The sequence below is a fragment of the Fukomys damarensis genome, unplaced genomic scaffold (assembly GCF_012274545.1).
Source record: "Fukomys damarensis isolate Sample0158 unplaced genomic scaffold, DMR_v1.0_HiC HiC_scaffold_11, whole genome shotgun sequence".
NCBI lineage: Eukaryota > Metazoa > Chordata > Mammalia > Rodentia > Bathyergidae > Fukomys > Fukomys damarensis.
In genome coordinates this window covers 16,280,647-16,301,355 of record NW_022900923.1, presented here as the reverse complement: position 1 = coordinate 16,301,355, position 20,709 = coordinate 16,280,647, and the positions used below count along the sequence as shown (strand labels likewise).

General features: G+C 34.6%; 1 protein-coding gene across 5 annotated transcripts in view; it reads right to left on the bottom strand.

The window, feature by feature from the left end:
* Positions 1-20,709, bottom strand: part of Suco (SUN domain containing ossification factor) — a 72,178-nt gene that overhangs the window by 4,180 nt on the left and 47,289 nt on the right. For 4 of the 5 annotated variants that reach the window (XM_010635616.2, XM_010635619.2, XM_010635618.2 and 1 more), the window contains 7 exons: positions 16,922-16,990; positions 15,739-15,829; positions 11,706-12,860; positions 10,413-10,500; positions 7,456-7,560; positions 5,629-5,783; positions 4,939-5,030 (listed from right to left, as the gene is read on the bottom strand). In XM_010635616.2, the coding sequence (XP_010633918.1) occupies positions 4,939-5,030; positions 5,629-5,783; positions 7,456-7,560; positions 10,413-10,500; positions 11,706-12,860; positions 15,739-15,829; positions 16,922-16,990 (1,755 nt within the window). Of the gene's footprint in view, positions 1-4,584; positions 4,672-4,938; positions 5,031-5,628; positions 5,784-7,455; positions 7,561-10,412; positions 10,501-11,705; positions 12,861-15,738; positions 15,830-16,921; positions 16,991-20,709 lie in introns of those variants that run through there. The other variant, XM_010635621.2, reaches the window with a different exon arrangement.

Sequence of the window (20,709 nt, the reverse complement as noted above, 5' to 3'; positions counted from 1 at the left end):
CCCACGAATAAGGTGGCTCTCACCTCCTATTCCCCGCGGGACGGGGTCCCCCCAGAGAGCCGCAACTGAGCAGTGTGTATGGCTGAATAAACACTCTGGCATGTTAACTAAATTAGATCTGCAAGTTTTAGCTTAAATCCCTAAAATTTCATTATTCAAAGCACATACACGCTATTCCTAATCTACTTCTAAGCTGACAAGATACACATACATACACACACACACACATGCATGTATGAGGCAATGACTTAAGTCTTCAATAAAAGAAGACAATTTAAAGTGTGACAGATACAGAACTGTTTATAAATAGTAAATTCACTATAAACTTTCACAAAACCAGAAATTTATTAATAACATGACTGAACCTATAATTGTCACATATGTTCAGAGATGCCACTCCAAGTCACTGATGAAAATACTGAAGCATTCTTCTAAATAATTATTTCTTCTGACCACCAAAAGATAGCTAATCTCAAGCATTTAAAAAAAAAAAGTATGTCTACTTCTAGGAATGCTTACTGTTATTTAGATAAACCTCTTCACTGTAAGCAACTACATATGCTGAAAAAAAATACAAAACATTAAAACCATAATAAAACCAGACAGCCAGGTGGAACCCAAGTCATTTTTGTCCTGAGTACGCTTGTCAGTGCAAGAACAGACGAACTTTGGTTTGGATAGTATCAGAGAAGTCTGAATTAGAACACAGATCCCTGGACCTGCTCAAAGTAGTAGTCCTAAGATGTACTGTCCCCCTGCACATAAACTAGGAATCCAAAAGACTATATCCTGCAGTATATTTGCAGTTCCAATTCCCAACAACCAGTGGCCCAACAAACATCAAGCAACAACCATACAACGTTGTATGAATGCAAAGCAAACACGCATTCCCTTTAGAAGAGGAACCTATATTCTAACCCTTAAATTTATCCCTACAAGTAATTTTCAAAGCAGAACAGCAAACACATAGAAAGGCAGAAAAAAAGATGTAACACAACTTGAGTAAGAACTTACAAAGACGTGAACAGACTCATCAAGATTTAAGATGTTAGAATTATCTCAAATATTAAAAAACACAAACTGTTAAACAACTATGCTTACTACATTTAAATAAAAAGGTGCCTGAAAATATCTTCAGGAACCATAAAGGAAAAAAGACTCATTTATTAAATTACAAAATACAAAAAGAACTCCTAGAAAGGGAATATATAATAACTGAAATTAAAAGTCCAATGGATTAACTTAGTAACAGACTATACAGAGCTGATAACTTGTGTGACCTGGAAAAGAGATCAGAATCTAATAAAATTTTTCCAAATTATAGCATAAAAGGCAAAAAGATGGAAAGCTGCAAGCCAGAGTATACAGAGTATAAACATTTATAATTAAATTTGAGAATCTAAAAAAGGATGGGATAGAGATAATATTTGAGGGAAAAAATAGGTTAGAATTTTCAAATACCAGTTTAAAAAATAAAATCCAGTGAATCAAATGCCTTAAATCTCAAGCAGTATTAAAAAAGGTGACGATTTCAGATATTTAGCAAAAGTTATTAACAAATGAAAGGTCTTAGAGAAAAGGATTTAAGCATAAATAACTAGTAAAATGTGTACAAATGTAAATGAACACTAAGTATAAAATGTAGCAATAGTACTTGCATTAAAATTAAGCAAAAACAAAAAAATTAAAATACAAAAATGAATAACACACAAATTAAGTTGAGAATAAACAGTTTAAAGACTTTTGTCCAGAAGCAGGTCAGTACAGATATTGATAATTTGTAGACTTTGACAGGTATTTATAATTTCTAGGGTAAACAATAAAAGAATAAAAATTACAACTTCCAACTTGATGATAGCAAAGGGAAATATATACACTCTCTCAATAGTCATTTTAAATTTTTATATTTTCATAAAAATAAACAACTTTTCATAACCAAACACTAAGAATAACAACAGTTATTTCATTGTGTATCATCATGTTCAAAGCAGTTACTCAGGACAAGGCATAAACCAACTCTTTCCACAGTTCTAGTCGCAAACGGAACTGGACAAGCATGCAATCAAATTCAGTGGTTAGGTTCAATGTTGACCTCATGGGGAATTTGATTCAGTTTGTGTCCAATTCAGTTTGGGACCAGAATTGTTGAAAGATCTTAAATTAGTGCACTGAGATACCACAAACGCGTGCACACACACACACACACACACACACACACACAATGAGCAAAACAGAAGATAAATAGGAAGTAGGAAGTTCAAATATTTCACCAAAAAACATATTCCATAGTTTAAAAAAATTTCAATATATATGCTAATTTGTTTCATTTTTACTAATAGTGTATCTTAGTTTATTGAAACAAAAAGTCTAATAAGCCTGGCATGGTGGAACACTCCTATAATCCCTGTGGAGGCTAAGACAGGAGGATTGCCATGAATTGGAGGCCAGCCTGGACTGCACTGTGAGATTCTGTCTCCAAAACAACAACAACAGAAAAACAAAAGTCTAATGAAAGCAAGGAAGGAGAACAAAAATAACAGTTAACAGGCAAAAGATAACGCTGGAATATCTTTGTGCCAATACATTTTAACATTCAGAATAAATGTATGTAGATTCCTGGAGTCTTTAATTCAAAGTGACCACAAAATTATTTTCCTATAACTTGTACTCCAAACTGCTAGACACGCCTGGAATAATTTTACTGATTCAAAGGGTGATCTTTATTATCTCAAACTCCTTTGGGGGAGACACATAACCTATCTAAGTTTTTAAGTCTTACATACCAAAGCCTACCATAAGAAATAAAAAAAATTAATATTAAACTTTTCTTTACTCATGAATAAATGCAAAATTAACAATATATACAAAAAGTCACACATATATATCACAACCAACTGATATTTAACAATGCAAGACAAGTGTAGACCAAGACCTCAAACACTAGGAAATAATGTGATCAAATGTAATGTCATTTTCAGAGCATAAAAAAGAGCATTTTCAGATCATTTTTAAGGTTGCTAAGAAATGTTATTTGGCAAAATTAAAATAGATTCATGGGGAAGAGGAACTACTAGCCAACTGGGAAGAGAGAGGAATGTTCTCAGATAAAAGGTATTTACAAAACATCCATTTCAAATATAACACTTAATAGTGAGTGCTCTCCTTTTTGGAAAAAGACAAAGGTATTTATTAATCATTTCCACTTAACACTGATGAAAATGATACCATTATAGTTAAGAAAGCCAACACCCCCCAGAAAACGAAATACCTACAAGGATTGTAGGAGAAAACAAAATTGTCTTTATTCTCAGAAGATATGCCTACGCCATTCACAGAAAATCTAAACTTCCCTATTCCAGTAAAAAAATATTGCTGTATATAAAAAACACATAAAAATTTAGGGCTGGGTATTGTGGTGTGTGTCTATAGTCCCAACATTCTGGGAGACTGAGGCAGGAGTCTGAACACTGACTGATGAACTTAGCAAGATCTTTCAAAGCGGGGGCAAAAAAGGACTGAGTATGTGGCTCAGTGGAGAAGCCCTGATCTCAATCCTCAGTAAAGATCGGGGGGGGGGCGGGGAGACAAAAACTGGGATTTCTGGTTTCTATATTACCACCTAAGAAAGTTGAATGTTACCATTCTGCCTTAATAAATAAAAAATTGAGCAATCCAAAAAGCTAGTACCTCTTCTTAGATCTATCAGAGAGATGAAGTCACAAGGCTGATGGCTAACCATTAACCAAAAACTAGAGACCCACAGGTAGGTATAAACACAAGTACCCAGAGGTGAAAACCTCTGAGAGAACCATTTTAGGTGTACAGAGACCTAAACTATAATGGTTCAGCGTGGACAAAAATATAAACAAACAACTATACTCAACTGCATGGTGAACCTCACAGAAATGGGACAAAATAACAGTCTCCCCATCAGGACATGGTAGTGACAGAAAGGGCCCAAAGAAGTTTGAGGTTCTGATACTCTGCTTCTTAATCTGGATATAGTTACATATGCATATTGAGTCTGAAAAATCATTAAGCTTTACATATGATCATTACACTTTCTTATACTGTACATAATACTTCAACTAAAATGTCCACTTAAAAAAAGACAGCAGCCAAAAGAAAAAGAAAAAAAAAGCAGGAAGGACAAAGAGATTACCTGACCTAAGTAAATACTACGTGAAGAGACATGTCTGGAAAGCTTTGTAATAACAATATACTAGTGAAATGATTACTTGAATGATTTAATCAACTAAAACATGCTTCTCAGTTATTAAAATCCAAAAGAATAGCCAGTGATTACTAAAAGAGCATACCTAATTGAAATTAAATTAATTGGTTATTTTAATATCAATATGAAGATAAACTTCTAAGTTTCTAAAGAAGCACTATATACAAAAATACAGAAATAGGAAAACTACCACTCAGTACACACTCATTCATTTAAATGTAAGTACATATTGAATGTTGGTTAGACAACAGAACTCAGTTATCGACTGGGACTATAAAAAAAGAGAAAGATCACATTTGCATCTAGAAAGAACCTCAAGGTCCTAAACTTGACACAAAAGGGATCCTACCTGTACAGGAAGAGGCAGATAAGCACAGGATGCTATGGGAGCACATTCAGGTTTTCCATATCTGCTGAACTTTCTCAAACATCCCTTTCTAAAAAGAAATACTTCTAAACAGGAGCATGTGCAAATAAAACTACCAACTGCTAATTACACTAAGCCCCCCTCCCTACCCTTTGGGCCTTTAAAGGAACAAAGAGAAATAAATGTGAAAACAATAAAGAGGCTGTGACACAGCACAAACACATCAGTTCTTGTATTCATTTTTTTTGTTGCAGATGATCATGAACACAAAGGTAACATTACACTTATGCTATAAGTAATGTTTATGTATACATATTGCATAAGCACAAAAAGTTACCTTCTTTGCCAGTTAACTGTAGAGACTTAGATCTGATGAGTGGGAATGAAGTTCTTCTTTTCAAATTCATATCATCGTAGGAAGAGAAACACCTAACACATTAAGAAAAATTAATACTGTGCACGATGAGTATACTACAATTACTCTGCAGTTAAGGTTCCCTGGAGGATAGTGAGAAATGTATATACCACAAGAGACCAAGTCCAAATTGACTATTCCTCCCCGAGAATGTAAGTCCTGTTAGGCCAGGGGATATCACTATTCTATGCCTTACCCTTGGACTGTACAGCTTACATCTTACAGACACTGGTTGCTCAATAAATACTTGTTAAATCAATGGAAATTTACTTTTTAAGCAATTTTAAACTACTACTAATAATGCACACAAAAAGTAAAAGGTATTACATTAAAATACCTTTTCTTTTCCTCTGAATTCTATGAGTGTCTTTCTCAATTAATTTCAAGGGTTTTATGCACTTACTCTCAGTGTTCTTCTCTATCTTAAGGCTATAGATCTGTTTAGATATAGGACCATTTCATTTCCCTAATGATGTTTTTTACCAAAGTTTCAAGATAATCATGGGGGGAAAGGAATTACTTCACTGTTTTTTTTATTTGCTCAACATTTCTCAAAAACATTAAAAAGCATGGTTTTAAAAAACAGAAACTGAAACAGAATGCTAGTATTACCTTTTAGGGCTTGGATATTGATTACTTTTGGGAAGTTTTGAGATATAATCTCCATCAAATTGAGAAGTGTTGCGACAACGTTGCATACAAAGCATCAGTCCCAAGACAATACAGAGAACTAAAGATATGACAAGATAGCTTTGTCGATCTGAAACCTGAGATAAGAGGGTTAGATAATTATAATAATAATAAATCATCTTAGGAAAAATATGGTGATCTAAACCTCAAAGAATAAATCATTTTAAACATTTTTAAAGTGCTTGAAAACCACAAAATGCAGGGAATGTTTTTTTCAAAATTAACCCTTAATACAATGAGTTTTTTTTGTGTGTGCTTTCTCCTTATCCTTTTTTTTTTTTAAATTTCAAATCTATGGAAAAGTTTTCAAATTAGTAAAATGGACCTATTCATACTTTTCATCTACATTCACCAATCATTTTTTTGTGACAGTTGCATTCTCTTTCCATTTGCACTTCTTTTCACTTAGGAAGAAAACAGTGCTCTCATGTAGACTTTTACACAAAACTGAACCACTAATCATGTAGTCATTTATACTTCTTTTCACTTAGGGCAGGAAAAAAAGGAGCGCTCTTGTCACACAAAACTGAATCACTAATCATTTAGTTATTTAAGCCAAAGACCTAGAAATCATCCTTAATTCTTACCTGCATATCTAATATTTCAGTTGGTTTCGCTACCTCTTTAGTATACTCTAAACTTAATGAACCTGTACTAGTCTCTACTTCTAAACTCCTTGTCCTACCCAACATCACCTCACCCAAGTGACTGCAATTCCCTCCTAAGTGCTTTCCTCCCTGCTTCTGCTCTTGCTCTCCCCCGACAGGCAGAGTTCTCCATAGCACAAGTGGGCTTTCCCAACAGGTTAAGTATTAACCTATTAAGTGAGATAATTCACATCATGTCCTTACTTAGTACCTCCCAGCAACATAAGGATTACAATAAAATTCAAACTAAACTTGCTGCAAAATTCTACATGACCAGGCAGGCTGATTCTAATGTCCTGAAGCCATTTTTCAGCCCAACTTTTCTATTCACTCTGCTCTAGCCATGCCAGTTTGCTTTCTGCCCTCAAAAGTGTCATATTATTTCAACCTTAGATCCCTTGCCCTAGATCTGTTAGTAACAAGTTTGTTCTACTACCAAGCAATGTATAGCTGCTAAATCTCTTGAATACTATAAGGTATAATATTCCCCCTAGATAAAGCAGTACTAATACTACCCACTACCCCTCTACACCAATAATGCATTCCCTTCATATGAAGCATAAGGCAAAATATCACCTAACCATGTATTTGCTATATGTATGTTAGCTCTCACCAGAATGAAAAATCCTGCAGTCAGTGTTGTGTGTCCCAAACTAGGACCAAACAGCTCATGCCTTGCATATACTAGTTACTCAATAAATACTTGTTAAATCAATGAACATTTTGCTTTATTGTGCCACTTTATAAGTCCTTTGGAACTGAAAAGAAAGCCTGTTTGCTACTACTGATTTGTGTGAAAGGCCTACAGAACAGTTTTATGCTTGTATTATAAGAAAGACCTAAATTATAAAAGCCAAGTTATGTAAAAGATTATGATATCACTCCCAGAACATTAAAACACCAATTTTGTTCTTCCAAGAAAGTTCTCTTTCTAAAAATGAGTCCTGTCAATCCCTGGTACCAAAAAAACAAAACAAAAAAAACCCTATGAGTCTTGTTTGGTTAAAATTTTTAGGTTATGTTATGTTCATGTCTATAAGCCTGCCTTTATGACAATACTCCTACATGCACTGTGTCTTAAAAGACCAGCAATAATAATTACCTCCCGTTTTAATTCTGCTACTGTTGCTGATAAGTTTGAAACAAGCTGTGTCACGTTGGTCAGTTGTGCCTGTAGCAATTGGATGGCTTCAGTTTGCCTCTGGTCCTATAATAACACATTAAATATTACTTTTCTTTGAATTTCATCTGTATATTAACTACATTACAAATTCAAGCAAAATAAATAATCTGGAATAGTCACAATTTTATTTAAAAACAATGTATTCATAAGAAGATTCCCCCGTACTGGGACTCGAACTTAGGAGCATGCACTTGCGAGAGAGGCACAGGTTTCCGAGCTAAATCCCCAGCGAAAGATCTTTTTGAATGAATGTTGTAAGCTTCGGCTAGAAATTTAAAAACACAAAAAACTTTAAGAATCTGGAACTGTATTCAAACTTCCCCCTCAAAATGTTTTTGATTTGGCATTCACTGCTACAGTGCAGAATACTGTGTTAACACAGATGTTAATATATACATTAGTTTTTAAACTAATAGGGGTTACATATCTATAATCCAGCAGATAACCAGCTGTATGTAAAAGCTGTGTCACTCTGTCGAACACCATTCTTAAAGAAATTGATAGACAGATATGCTGAAACTTTGTTGAAAAGTGTTTCTAGACAGAGAGTATAATCAATACTAAAGAAAGTTTAAAAATTTCTCCTTCATAGCATATTACAATGGAACTTTGGATGTCACAGTCAAATATCCAAAACTGGTGACTTAATGATAAAATCCCATCAATGAAAAGAAATTAATAAAAGCTGCCTACTATTCCATCTTGGAGGAACCTCTAAATTTTAGACACTAAAAATCAGCAAACATATCTTTAAAATATCATTTGCCTGTGTATTTTAGAAAATTATACATCACATTTATAGTTATAAAACTACTTTAGGTAGATTGTACTGAAAATGTGAAGCTATTAATGAAGTTGGAGAGGAGGAAAAGAGGGCAGGAAAAAAGCAAAAAATTCTAAAACTAATTTTGTACTTGATATAAAACATCAACATACTCATTTATTGTTCTACACTAAGTTTTACAAATTTAGATTAAAAAAGGTATTGTCTTAGCTGTGTGTGGTGGGGAGGGACACATAAAACTGTAACAAAAATTGCACTTTTTTCTTTGCTGTGATCCCTGGTGGTACTTTCTATCCTACTTAAGTCTTTTAAAAACGCAATAGTGATTCACCAAATTGCATCTTTTGAATTCTGACTCACATTTGAGTTCATAAATTCTAGACATTTATAAACATTTAAAGGATAACTATTAAATTTAATAAGCTGGTTGACACTTCAAATGAAATATTAAAAATTCAAATAGTGTTAACAATACATGAGATCACTGAAAAGTACATACACAAATCTTTGAGACACAAGACAATATAAATTACATTTTTTTTTTTTTTTGGTACCGGGGATTGAAGTCGGGTCCTTGCACTTGCAAGGCAGGCCACCGAACTGCTGAGCTAAATGCCCGGCCCATAAAATACATATTAAGCACGAAGAAAATAGGAAAAATCCTGTATTAAAACTGACAAAGACTAAAGTATTGTGCTCATGGTCAAAGATTTACTGTTAAGATATCAATTTTCCAAACTGATTTATAAAAACACAACTGCAGTAAAAACTCAGACAGGGTTTTTTGTTTTGATTTAAATTAGAAACTGACAAGTTGATTATAAAATACATACAGAAATGAAAAAAAAAAATCCTAATACAGCCAAAACAATTTTGAAAGAGAACAAAGTTTCAGGACTTAACATTACGTGGTGTCAAGAGTTACTATAATGCAGCAAAAATCAAACTAATCCAAGGACAGACAGCAGACCAGTGGGACAGAAAGCACAGAGATGCACATATATATGGTAAATTGGTTTTTACCAAAAATGAAAAGAAAATTCAGTGAAGAAAGGACAGTCTTTTAAATAAATGATGCTTTAAAAAAAATGCAGATATTCATGTGCCTTCCCCTTTACATCTCCCCTTCCTCAAAGGAACTTTGGATCACACCTTGTAGTACATAAAAATTAACTCAAACTGGAACATAAGCCTCACGTAAAACAAAATATGTTATGTTCGTGTACTAACTCCATACAAGGAATTATGTCCTGCAAAAATTTTATTAAAGAACTTCTCAAAGAAAACAATCTCTGTGACTCTGTCTTAGGCAAATATTTCATACAGCAAAATGAAAACTTCCACTTCAACAAATCAAAAAACTTCCAATGTTAAAACCACACTTATAAAGAGAATGAGAAAACTAGTAAGGGATTGGGAGGAAATAGTTTCAAAGCACATCTCTGATAAAGAATGTGTATTCAAAAGATGTAAAGAACTCTCAAACCTCAGTGATGGAAAAACAAACCAATAAGGAAAGGATCACAATTAATTAAATATACCAGGCATAGATCCTAAGAGGCTACTAACCAGCCTTGGCAGTCTTAAGGCCTCCTCATCTTACCATCTCTTAATTCCAACTAACCTCTGAGAAAAGTACATAATTTCTTTATTGCGACAACACATATATCGTACTTAAAGTTGTAACACTGAAATTTTTCCCTCAGAATCAACAAGATAGGGAAGTGGCCACTATCATTAGATATAGCTCTAACCAAGCTTTTTGAAAGACAAAAACTGGCTCTTATCTCTAGTCAGCAAGATTATCTACAGAGAAAACCACAAAATATTTTAGTCTAAAAAAGTTGCAAAGAAGTTCACTGCACATTCAAAATGCAAATATACATATAATGCTCAAGAAAAGTGCCTCTAGAGATAAGACTAACAGCTAGACAACCTTCTATACACAACATCATATTCAAGCTTAATCATCAGCTGTCAGGGAAAAGGTGAACAATCACTAGTTATCCTTTATACCAATCAGGTCCTAAAAAATAAAATGGATATGTGCATATACATAGATATGTATAAACAGCATTAGGAAAAAACCAACCTGCTCCTCTGCTATTCTTGAAGTGTTCTGAAGTTTCACTATTGTTTTATTAAAAGCCTTTTGCATCTCTTCCATTTGTTTTCGGTACCTAAAGAGTAAGAATTGATTTAAATTAATTTTTTAATTTACTACTGGAAACACACTTCTGATTTTGCTATGAGATATTTCTTAAAATAAACTGTATTCAGGCTTGTGCAATTCAGGAATGCTAACAAGGGTATAAGAGGTCCTTGAAGTTTTAGCGACCTAAACTCAAGTCACTGCTGTTTAAAATTTAATGATTTCTGTGTTTCCCTTAGGGTGAACACCAGGTGGGGAAAGGCAAGAATAGGAATGAGGCAGCTAAGGGGGCAGGCACACATACACACAATTTGCCAATAAATTATATATGTTAGGAAGAAATTTTGTATAGTACATGAACATCTCAGCAGTAGTATTTCAAAGTAAGATGAGTGAGAAAATGTGTTTCAAGAACTGTAGACACTTGATGCTAAGGTGATTGCAAAGTCTGGGGGAGAAGCCCTAAGGACAGACATTGCATATAGTACTTAAAGAATAAAAAGAGTAAATAAGTTTTAAAATTGAAAAACTGTGGCTAGAATTTCAATTACTACATAAGTGTATGGGCACTGCCTCTGGCACTTACAAGCACAAGGGCATAAATTATCACAGTTACAACTAGGATTCTATGACTTGTATAAAAAAGTGAAAGTTTCAAATTCTAAGCATTCAGTTCAGTCCACTCTCGTCTTTACTAATCTAAGCTCTTAAATGACATCTGCTCAATTTCCCCTAACAGATTAAGGTATATAAATATATTTCCATACATCCTCTGGGAATTAAATAGTAAACGTGACTGAAGTTAAGCGACAGAAGGAGAAAATGAGATTGAGGTAAGTGGTTCATGTGTACAGTCCAGGCTATGTGAGAGGCTGAGGTGGGAGTTTCACTTGAGCCCAGGAGTTTGAGAACTGTCTGAGCAACAAAATGATGTGTGCACACACACACACACGCACACACACACACACACACACACAGAAGAAAGGAAAGGAAGGGGAAGGAAAGGAGAATGTTAGTACAGATAATACAAACCTGCTACTCGCCTAATAATAAAGCCATTATATCCTTCAGTAGTACTTCTAACACTTAGAAAAAGTGCTGTAAGTTATTGATCAGCATCCAAGTAGCTTTCTCTCTTTAGCACATCATGAGATAAGTAGATCTTCTCCTTCTATAATCACAGATCATATTCTGCTACTAAACTTGCTGTAGCTAATTCACAGTAAAGCTTACCTTTGGCTAAGCTCTTCCAGATAGCGACCACTGAGAGACATATTAACTTCTAAGGCTTTAATACGGTTATTAAGTCTCATAAATACGGACTCCTTTTGGTTTGATCCATGTATAAGATTTCCATTAGCATATCCTAGATCTGTAGAATTTTGCAATTCAGCATAGAAATCTGTAGCTGTCCTCTGCAACCCTCTCAAAAGAGCTTCTTCTGGAGACTGTTCTTCCTCTTTTACTTCAGGTAACGAAGAGTCCACAGCAGGAGTCACAGTTTGTTTTGTTGTGTCAGCTATGTTCATCTTGGCTTCCCCATCATCACTGTCTGACACAGTGGCCGTGTTTATAGGTGGTACTGCTGTTTCAGATAACTTTGTGATAATCTGCATGGAGGTCACATCTTCTTTTACGACATTATCTGTTACCTCATTAACTTTGTTTGCTTCATGGATCACCAACGGCTTCTCTATAGAACTAGAACTCTCAGATTTTTTTTCTGTTTCATTATCAAGCTCAACAGAACTCTCTTGTGCAATTACTTGTGAAGGTATATGCCCTGTCTCATGTTTAACAGACTCAGATCCTTCTATTTTAGATAATGAATTGATTTCTGGAGTAATATCTAAGAGAAGAGATGGAGAAAGAGTTTGAGAATGGCTTGGTTCAAGTTCAATTACCTCTACGGTGTGATTAATCAAATCACCTTGATGTGCATGGCTTAAATCATCAAGAATAACAGTTTCAGTTTCTTTTTCCATACTTTTACTGTGTAATTCTCCACCTGGAGGTTGCAATACTGAGACATCAACTGATTCTGCAGGAAGGAGTATCGATGGCTGAGCTGACACACGATAATCTTTTCCTTTACTCAAAGCAGCTCTGCTACGCTGCCGGTAAAAAGCAATCCTAACTGAACACCACTGATATACATATTCCGAAAAACTAGAAATACAACAGACTGTAGTCAGTTCACTGCAAAATATTTGTGTCTCTGACTCAAACCAAGGTGATGATTCATCCTCCTGTTCACCGCTGCCCAGAAGGGTCACTGTGGATGGACTTGCCTCCTCTTCTTCCTCTTGAACTAGTTGTACAATGGGACTGTCTTTTGGAGGATCTGGTGTTGATGGCTCTGTGTCATGTACTTCAGTGGTTACATCCCTAGAAACACATATCAGAGTTACAAATCATATTAATTAGAAATCTAAAGTTAACAGACATGAAAGACTGGTGAAAATAGAGAAGAAATTCAAATGATGAATGAATTTTCCCTTTCAATACAGTTTTACTATAAAAATCCTACTTAGAAATGGCAACAAAAAAATCCATTTATCAAGTGACCACTCAAGTGCCTTAATCCATTATATTTACCTTATCAAGCTTTCCTTTTTTGATCTCTGATCAAGAATGACTTATATGTGAATAATTCAACTTTCTGAATGTATAATGCACCTTTCTGCCCATAAACATTCACCAAATCTTTTCAAACCTCACCACTCTTGACAAATTAGAAATGACACTACCCAAGAACCAGAACTAGAATCCAGGATTCTTAATATTTAAAAATATACTTTGTACTTGAATATTCTATCTTCAAAAGGTAGTCAGATTTCTCTGTAGGTAATGCGAGAAATTCTAACACACACGTGCGGGAGCATGCTCAATATAATCTGGCTTGGGGGTATTATCTAGTCTAATTTTCTATTATTAAATGGCAATGGCTAAATACTTAATCCACTTTAATAGCAATCCTGGCTTATCATAAACCAATAGTGCCACTAACTCTATGCTTATATTGGGGTTCTGGAGAATATCTTTAGCATAGGGTTGAGTTGGTGGGAAGAAGGTTACAAATTACAATGCTTGTTGTTCCTTCCAATATACTTTTTTTTATTTTTTGGTACTGAGGATCAAACTCAGATCCTTGTGCTTGCAAGACAGGCAGCAGAACCACTGAGCTAAGTTCCCTGGCCCGTTCCTTCCAATATAAAGATAATTTCTGTATGCAGACTTATAGCACAAATGGTACAATCTGAAAAAAATAAAGTAATATTAATACTAAAACAGAATTATTTGCATCACAAATGTTCTTATTTTTAAAAATTACTATGAGGAGATGTCTCCAAATAAAGACTAATGTAATAGTAGCAAAAGTGGAATAGACAATATCTAAAAGTACATTTTTGTTTCTCTAAGAGTGAAATAGTAAATGGGTCAAAATAGAACATAACTAGACTACTAGAGATTTATAGCCCTAGATAGGTAAGTAGATAGAGGTACACATGTCTTTCTTACACAGGCATGTGTCATATCATCTATTATCTACAAAATAAACTTACAGTTAAAAGGAAGAATATCTGAAGAATAGGAAGAAAACTAAACTGAACTGGTAAATATTAACTCATATACCACAATATACACTCTAATCAGAGCTACACTAAAAAACAAAACAAAAAAACCCAAGAAAATCAGCCAGCTTTTCATAGTAACTTCAACAGTGACATCTTGTCATAAATTTTATTTTCATTTATTTACTTCAAAAAACTGCTATATATTCATTAAAAGCAATGTATGATAAACACATGGGGAAGTATTAAACAAAAAGTTATGCACAGTATCTATTAAAAATATCTAATAAACTAGTTTCTCTTCAGATCATATAAATCTTTTTGCTTTTTACTAAAATATATCTAACACGAAGTAAAAACTGCTACATTTGCTCAACGTTATTAGATATATTACATAAATATATTTCACCAAATATTCACATCTGTGTGTGTGTATATGTATGTGTGCATATATATATATAAAATATATATATATATATATGTATATATATGTCTCTATAGTAAAATTTGTTTTGAACAATAAGACATACCATGAGGTGTTAACTAAAGAAGCCTAGTTAGGGCCGGAGATTAAGCTCAGTAGTTCTGCAGCCTGCCTTGCAAGCACAAGGACCAGAGTTCGATCCCCGGTACCAAAAAAAAAAAAAGAAGCCTAGTTATAAAATCGAGAATAATAAGCACAACCCTATATAATTAGAGATATCAAGAATGTCTCTGTTCCCAATAAAGTTCTTAGGTCCTGCTACTAGGAATACAGAACATATATGCTATATTTTCTAATTATCCAAAAAGCACCTCTAGTCACTTTCAGAATTAACAAGGAAGAATGTCAACCTCTCTATGCTCTTTAAAGCTCAAAAGTCACTTTTGAATTACTAGGCATTTAAGAATTAATACTTCAAAGTACAGGCGCTGCAGCTCTCATTACCTACTACCTTAAACTATTTCAAATTCAAATATCCTCTTAAGTAGAATTCCTCAGAGGAAAAGGATTTTTATAAGGAGCATATTTAAAGAAATATACATAAATTAAATCTACCACAGTGATCCCAGTTACCCAAAGCATTATGAGCTCATTTGCTATTATAATAAAGTAGAGGCACCAAAAAATGTAATAATCTTTGGTACAAAGTATCAGTAAGTAAAGATATTCGGACTCTATCTATATATATCCCTGCCCCACACTCCAACCTGCAGACCGACTCCATCTGAGAAAGGGAACACTTAAATTGGCTGTGACAAACACATAATTCAAGTACAATACTACTGGCCCAGGTAATGCAGCTTTCCAAGGACACCACATATACACATTATCAATGCTACGCTTAATAAAAACAAGCCTTTAAAAATCGTTAATTAAAATTTTTCTCATTGCTAATATTACATCTGCAAAATTATCTGCAATAAAGGATATTCAACAAGGAAAAGACTCAAGAGTGAATAATGAAAATAGTACATAGTATCAAAACAACTGTTTGGTCTGGAATGCAGTGTATTAGTACACACACACACACACACACACACACACACACTAATGAACAACTCATTGGCTCTTGGCAACCATAGACTGTCATGACTGAAAGCTCTCCATATTTATTTATTTTACACACAACTCACCAGTTCCATTCTTGGTGCTCGTATACTTAATGCTCCATTTTAAAAGAACTATTTAATATCATAGTACAACTTACTCAGGTGATGGAACAGGAATTGAAACAGGAGTTGATTCAGGCATTGTAGGTGCAGCTGTGGCAGTGGCATTTTCAGATATACTTTTATTTCCTATTTTAAGAAAGATGCCCATGTTGAGTTCAACTTGTAAAAGTCATACCATGATTATAACAAATAAAGAACTTTAGTTTTGCAGGACCAAAGAAAAAATGTCAAGTATGTTTGCTACCATGGACTTTTTTTTCCATAAAGTTCTTTTAGAAAGGATAATAAAGGACTACAACTGTAAGTAATGCATAATTTTTAACTTTTCAGATAAATCATAGATGACTATGAACACTGTATAATCTTTCACGATTAATACACCTTCTAGATACCTAAAAAGCTATTAAAGAAAATGAGAGGAAATAAACGGGTCATTTTTACGTTTGCATTTGAAACTAAGGTTTTTTGGGAGGGAAGGGGGACTGGATTTAATTTAGGGCCTTCCATAAGCCCTTTTTTGTTTTTCATTTTGAGACAATGTTCCACTAATTAATTTGCCTAGCTCAAACTTGTGATCTTCCTGCTTCAACTTCTTAGAGTCTGGGATTATAGGTATGTGCGACCACACCCAGCTTGGAACTAAGCAGTTTTTAAAAACTAAAAAAGGCATGACTGTTTCTCCTTGCTAAATAATAGTATTTTCCATTCAGTTTTCCAGCAAGGAAAAATTGTCTATGTAGTGATCTGATACATAAAAGGAAAACAAAATTAAAGTAAAATTAGAGAATAAAAATCTCAATAGATAAGGAACAATTAATTATTATTGAGGGGAAGTCAAAGACCCATTTATAATTTTGTGTTGACAAAAACCTTTTATAAAAAAAAGAACTTGTGGAATTTAATCAAGCAATGAGCAATAGAAGATTGTTAAATTCCTTTGGATCATCTCTGTTATTTCTAATTGGAAATTCAAATTTTTTTTTAGTTCATTTACTTGATTTTCCTAACTAGAAGGACCCAGAGAATACTAGCTTTTTTTTTTTTTTGAGACAGGGTCTCATGTAGTTGAGACTGACCTGGAACTCACTATGTAGCCCAGGCTGGTCTCGAACTCACAGCAATCCTCCTGCCTCAGCCTCCCAAGTGCTGGGATTATAGGTGTGCACCACCACACCCAGCATACCAGCTATTTAAAAGACCCATAAAACAATTAGGTACCTTCTGTTAAATCTTCAGTTTTTGCTCCCAGAATATTAGCAGCAATATTCACCATATTTAGAATGGCATCTAAAACAAAATTCAAAATACCAACATACTTGAATATTCTTTTATGTATTAATATTAGTAAAAAAAGTTTAGTGGCATTATTATTATTATTATTATTATTATTATTATTATTATTATTATTTGCCATCTCTCCTTGAGTATTACATTTTTATTGAAGCTGAATTTAGGACACAGAAGTATAAAGCAAAAATCTGAATTCTATGTTCAGAAGGAATTTTAGCTTTAAATATACTTTTTATTATGAAGCTCCCCCAAACCTTTTCCCAAAACACTGACACATTACAAAATTCTAGTTTAATTCAACATATAGCCTGTACTGTGACAGGAAGGAAATGTGATGATCAAAATTCGTATTTTAAAATTCAAGTTTTCTTTCAGCTGTGCCCCTCAAAGGTAAAGTGAGTGTACCTTAGGGTGTCCTGAGTCAGGGTCCCCCCACTTGTGTCAAGTTGGAAGCCTGTGTGGTGCCCAGGGCCAAGTTTCACAGGAGAAATTGTGAGACGACACAGGAAACAGAATTGTGCGAAGGAGTGGGCATGGTGGAGTGAGGTCAGGATGCTGCCCTGCCCATGACTGCAGGGGCAGAGGAGGAGGCCTCGGGAGTGCAGAGGCCTTGGCAGCAGCCAGCAAGGCCTACAGCTCTGAGCTGGAGGCGGGTGAGGCCCGGCTTGCTCGCCTGCCTGTGAGTGGGGTTTTACTCCGCAGTCTGGGCTCTCTTTAGCTCTGTTGTACTTGTTGGCCTCAACTTGCAATTCTCCTGCCTCAGCCTCTTGAGATTACAAGTGTGCAGCTGGTTTAAAACTTTGTGGCTATGTTTTGCTTGTGGTACTGGGGATGGGCCACAGGGCGGGACTCCCATCACCAACCCTTTTTTTTTGTTTTTCACTTGAGACAGGTCTCTCAGTTTCCCAGGCTGGGCTCAAACTTGAAATTCTGCCTCAGTCTCCTGCACCTGGCCTTAAAGCTTGTGTTCCACAGTAAAAAAAAAAAAAAAAAAAAAAAAAAAAGCAGTTAAAAAAAAAGGTTAAACAAAATTTTTTCCATAATGATTAACATGGATAAAAATAAAATGGAGATTATTGAAAGTAGAAAAACTTGTATTATGTTCACTTAGCACGTAGTATCTATAGGTGACCTATCTAAATTCCAACTTGACATTGTATAGAATCAAATGTAGTAACTTTTAAAAATTAACCAAAATAATGTTTTATGGATTATAAAGCACACCGATTCTTATTTTTTTAGTGGAGATGAGGATAGGGATGGGCAGATTAATTAAAAGTCAAAGTCATAAAACTCCGAATGTTGTAGGTAGAGTAATTTACATACTTGGTAATTCTGCCTGTTTCCAGGGAGAACAGTTAGATGACAAACAATGGCAGCACAAACCTCCATATATAGAAGCAGACATACATATAAACACATATGAGGACCACAAATGGCAAAACTGCATAAAAGCTGATGCTGGGAATATGGAGAATTCCCTCCAGTAATATGATGTAATTTCAGGGGACATTACTATCTACCCCAATAAAATCTTTCAAATTTTAAAATTTCTTCAGGATCAGGTACTCCTCTGCTATAAAAATACCAGCATGTGGCAGGGGCTATATATTAAGCCTTGTAAGTTATTTCCATCCTAGGCTCCTTTCCTAAAATATACAAACAATTTTCATCACACTTTTGATGAAATCCAAAGATATGAAAAGGAGAAAAGGATCTAAGTAATCTAGCATATCAAAAAGTCCTGGAGTGATTAGCACTGTCACACGGACCCGATGTAAATATATGTTGTAGGGTGGGAGAAAAGTGGTAGAAGATCTTAGGGTATAAAGGTGATAACTGATGGTTAAAAAATTTGACCTTCACATAACTGTGATTATATAATCTAAAAAAAAACAAAATAGCAGCAGTACTATGTTTCTGATTATTAGCATAACGCAAAAGGTTAATATATCCCATTTAGAAATGTTTAGAGGAAATTTAAATGCCTTGCCCTTCAACCTGTCAAGTAGGTCAACAGAACAGTAGATCTGGTTCTTTGGCTAAAGAGATGCCTCAGCATGAGATAATGACAAAAATATCTGTTCACAAGCCAAGATAAAGTCAGGAATAGAAACTTACTTTTTTATAAATCCACTTTTAGTGACAACCAATACTGAACTACTAGATATGATCTTATACTGCTATCTAAAGTCAGTCAATTTTGGAATCAACAGTCTATACTCATAATGGTGAACCTTTTAAAGCTTTCAGTGATAAACAGCCCACTGAAATATATGTGCCATAGGTTCACCACCACAGCTCTATACCCTCTTGGGCTTCTAAGATTTAAAAGTTTGGGGCATTTATTATTAAATACTTCAATAAAAGAACATGTGTTAATACGGATAAATAAAATAGCTTTGGAATATTATTTTTGAACTTAAATTTTAATGCTAGCCCTACTGTAAGAAAGATTTACACTATCCACCCTTTAAAAATATCACTTATAATCATCACAGGGCCCCACTTACTTCAACTTATTTAACCTAAAGAAATAATTTGCCTATGTCTGCAAAACACTACCTAATAGGGCTGGGGATTTAGCTCAGTGGTTCTGCTTCCTGCCTAGCAAGTGCAGTACAAGGACCCAAGTTCGATCCTTAGTATCGAAAAAAAAAAAACAAAACAAAACAAAACCCACATAGCCTAACATAGTTTGTTTTTTGAGAAAAAGCAGCATTGTGAATATAATATTCTGACCACGCTCAACTTGAAGCCAAATGCATGACAGCCTGTGACCATGATAATCTGGTTACTAAAAAGCTTTTATAATAGGACAAATAACACCTTAAAATACAGTATCTAACTGGATAATTGCGCCTAACTTCTTCTGGAACAAAAAACTCCTTTGAGTTGGGCAACTTATTCATCCTGTAATACAAAGTCACAGAACTGTATTTTGTACATATCGTGTACATTTTAAAAGCAAGAAAAAATAAATTTGGTTCAAAATTGGCCCATTTTAAATTAAGAGAAAAATGTCAAAGTTGACACCTAGTGCCAAAGACCAGCTCTATTTCTATTATTTTCTCCTTAAAGTTATACCACCCTGGAGAGTATAAGTCAGTCAGGCTCCAAAACAGCCACAGATTCTTCTGGAAAGAGAACAAGGACAATAGTAGAGGAGGTAACAGTATTGGATTAACTTTGAAAGCTCCGTGACAACAAAGTCTTAACACTAGCTCACATGGCCTCTCTTGTGTTATTTCAAGAGGCACAGATCACTGTAAGCCCCATGCTTAGGCTCATCTAACGTCTTCTCACCTATCTTGCCTCAGTCACTACAATACACTGACTCTTCTGCTACCTGAACATTGGGAAGTAAACAGACTTCCAGAGATCCATAAAAACAAAATAAAACAGGGACCAGGGATTTAGCTCAGTGGTGCTGCCACCTGCCCCACAAGTGCCAAGGACCTGAGTTTGATCCCAGGTACCCCCCAAAAAGAAAAATAAAACAAAATAAAAAAAATAAAGGAGATGTCATCAAGAAATTCACTTTCAATGAGACAGATCCAAAAAGCCAAGATCTAAATAAGATTCTAGGTCTAATTAAGATAGTAAATAGGGCTGGGGATTTAGCTCAGTGGTTCCAGCACCTGCCTCTCAAGCGCAAGGACCCAAGTTCCATCCCCAATAGGAAAAAAAAAAAAAAAAAAAAAAAAAAAAAAAAA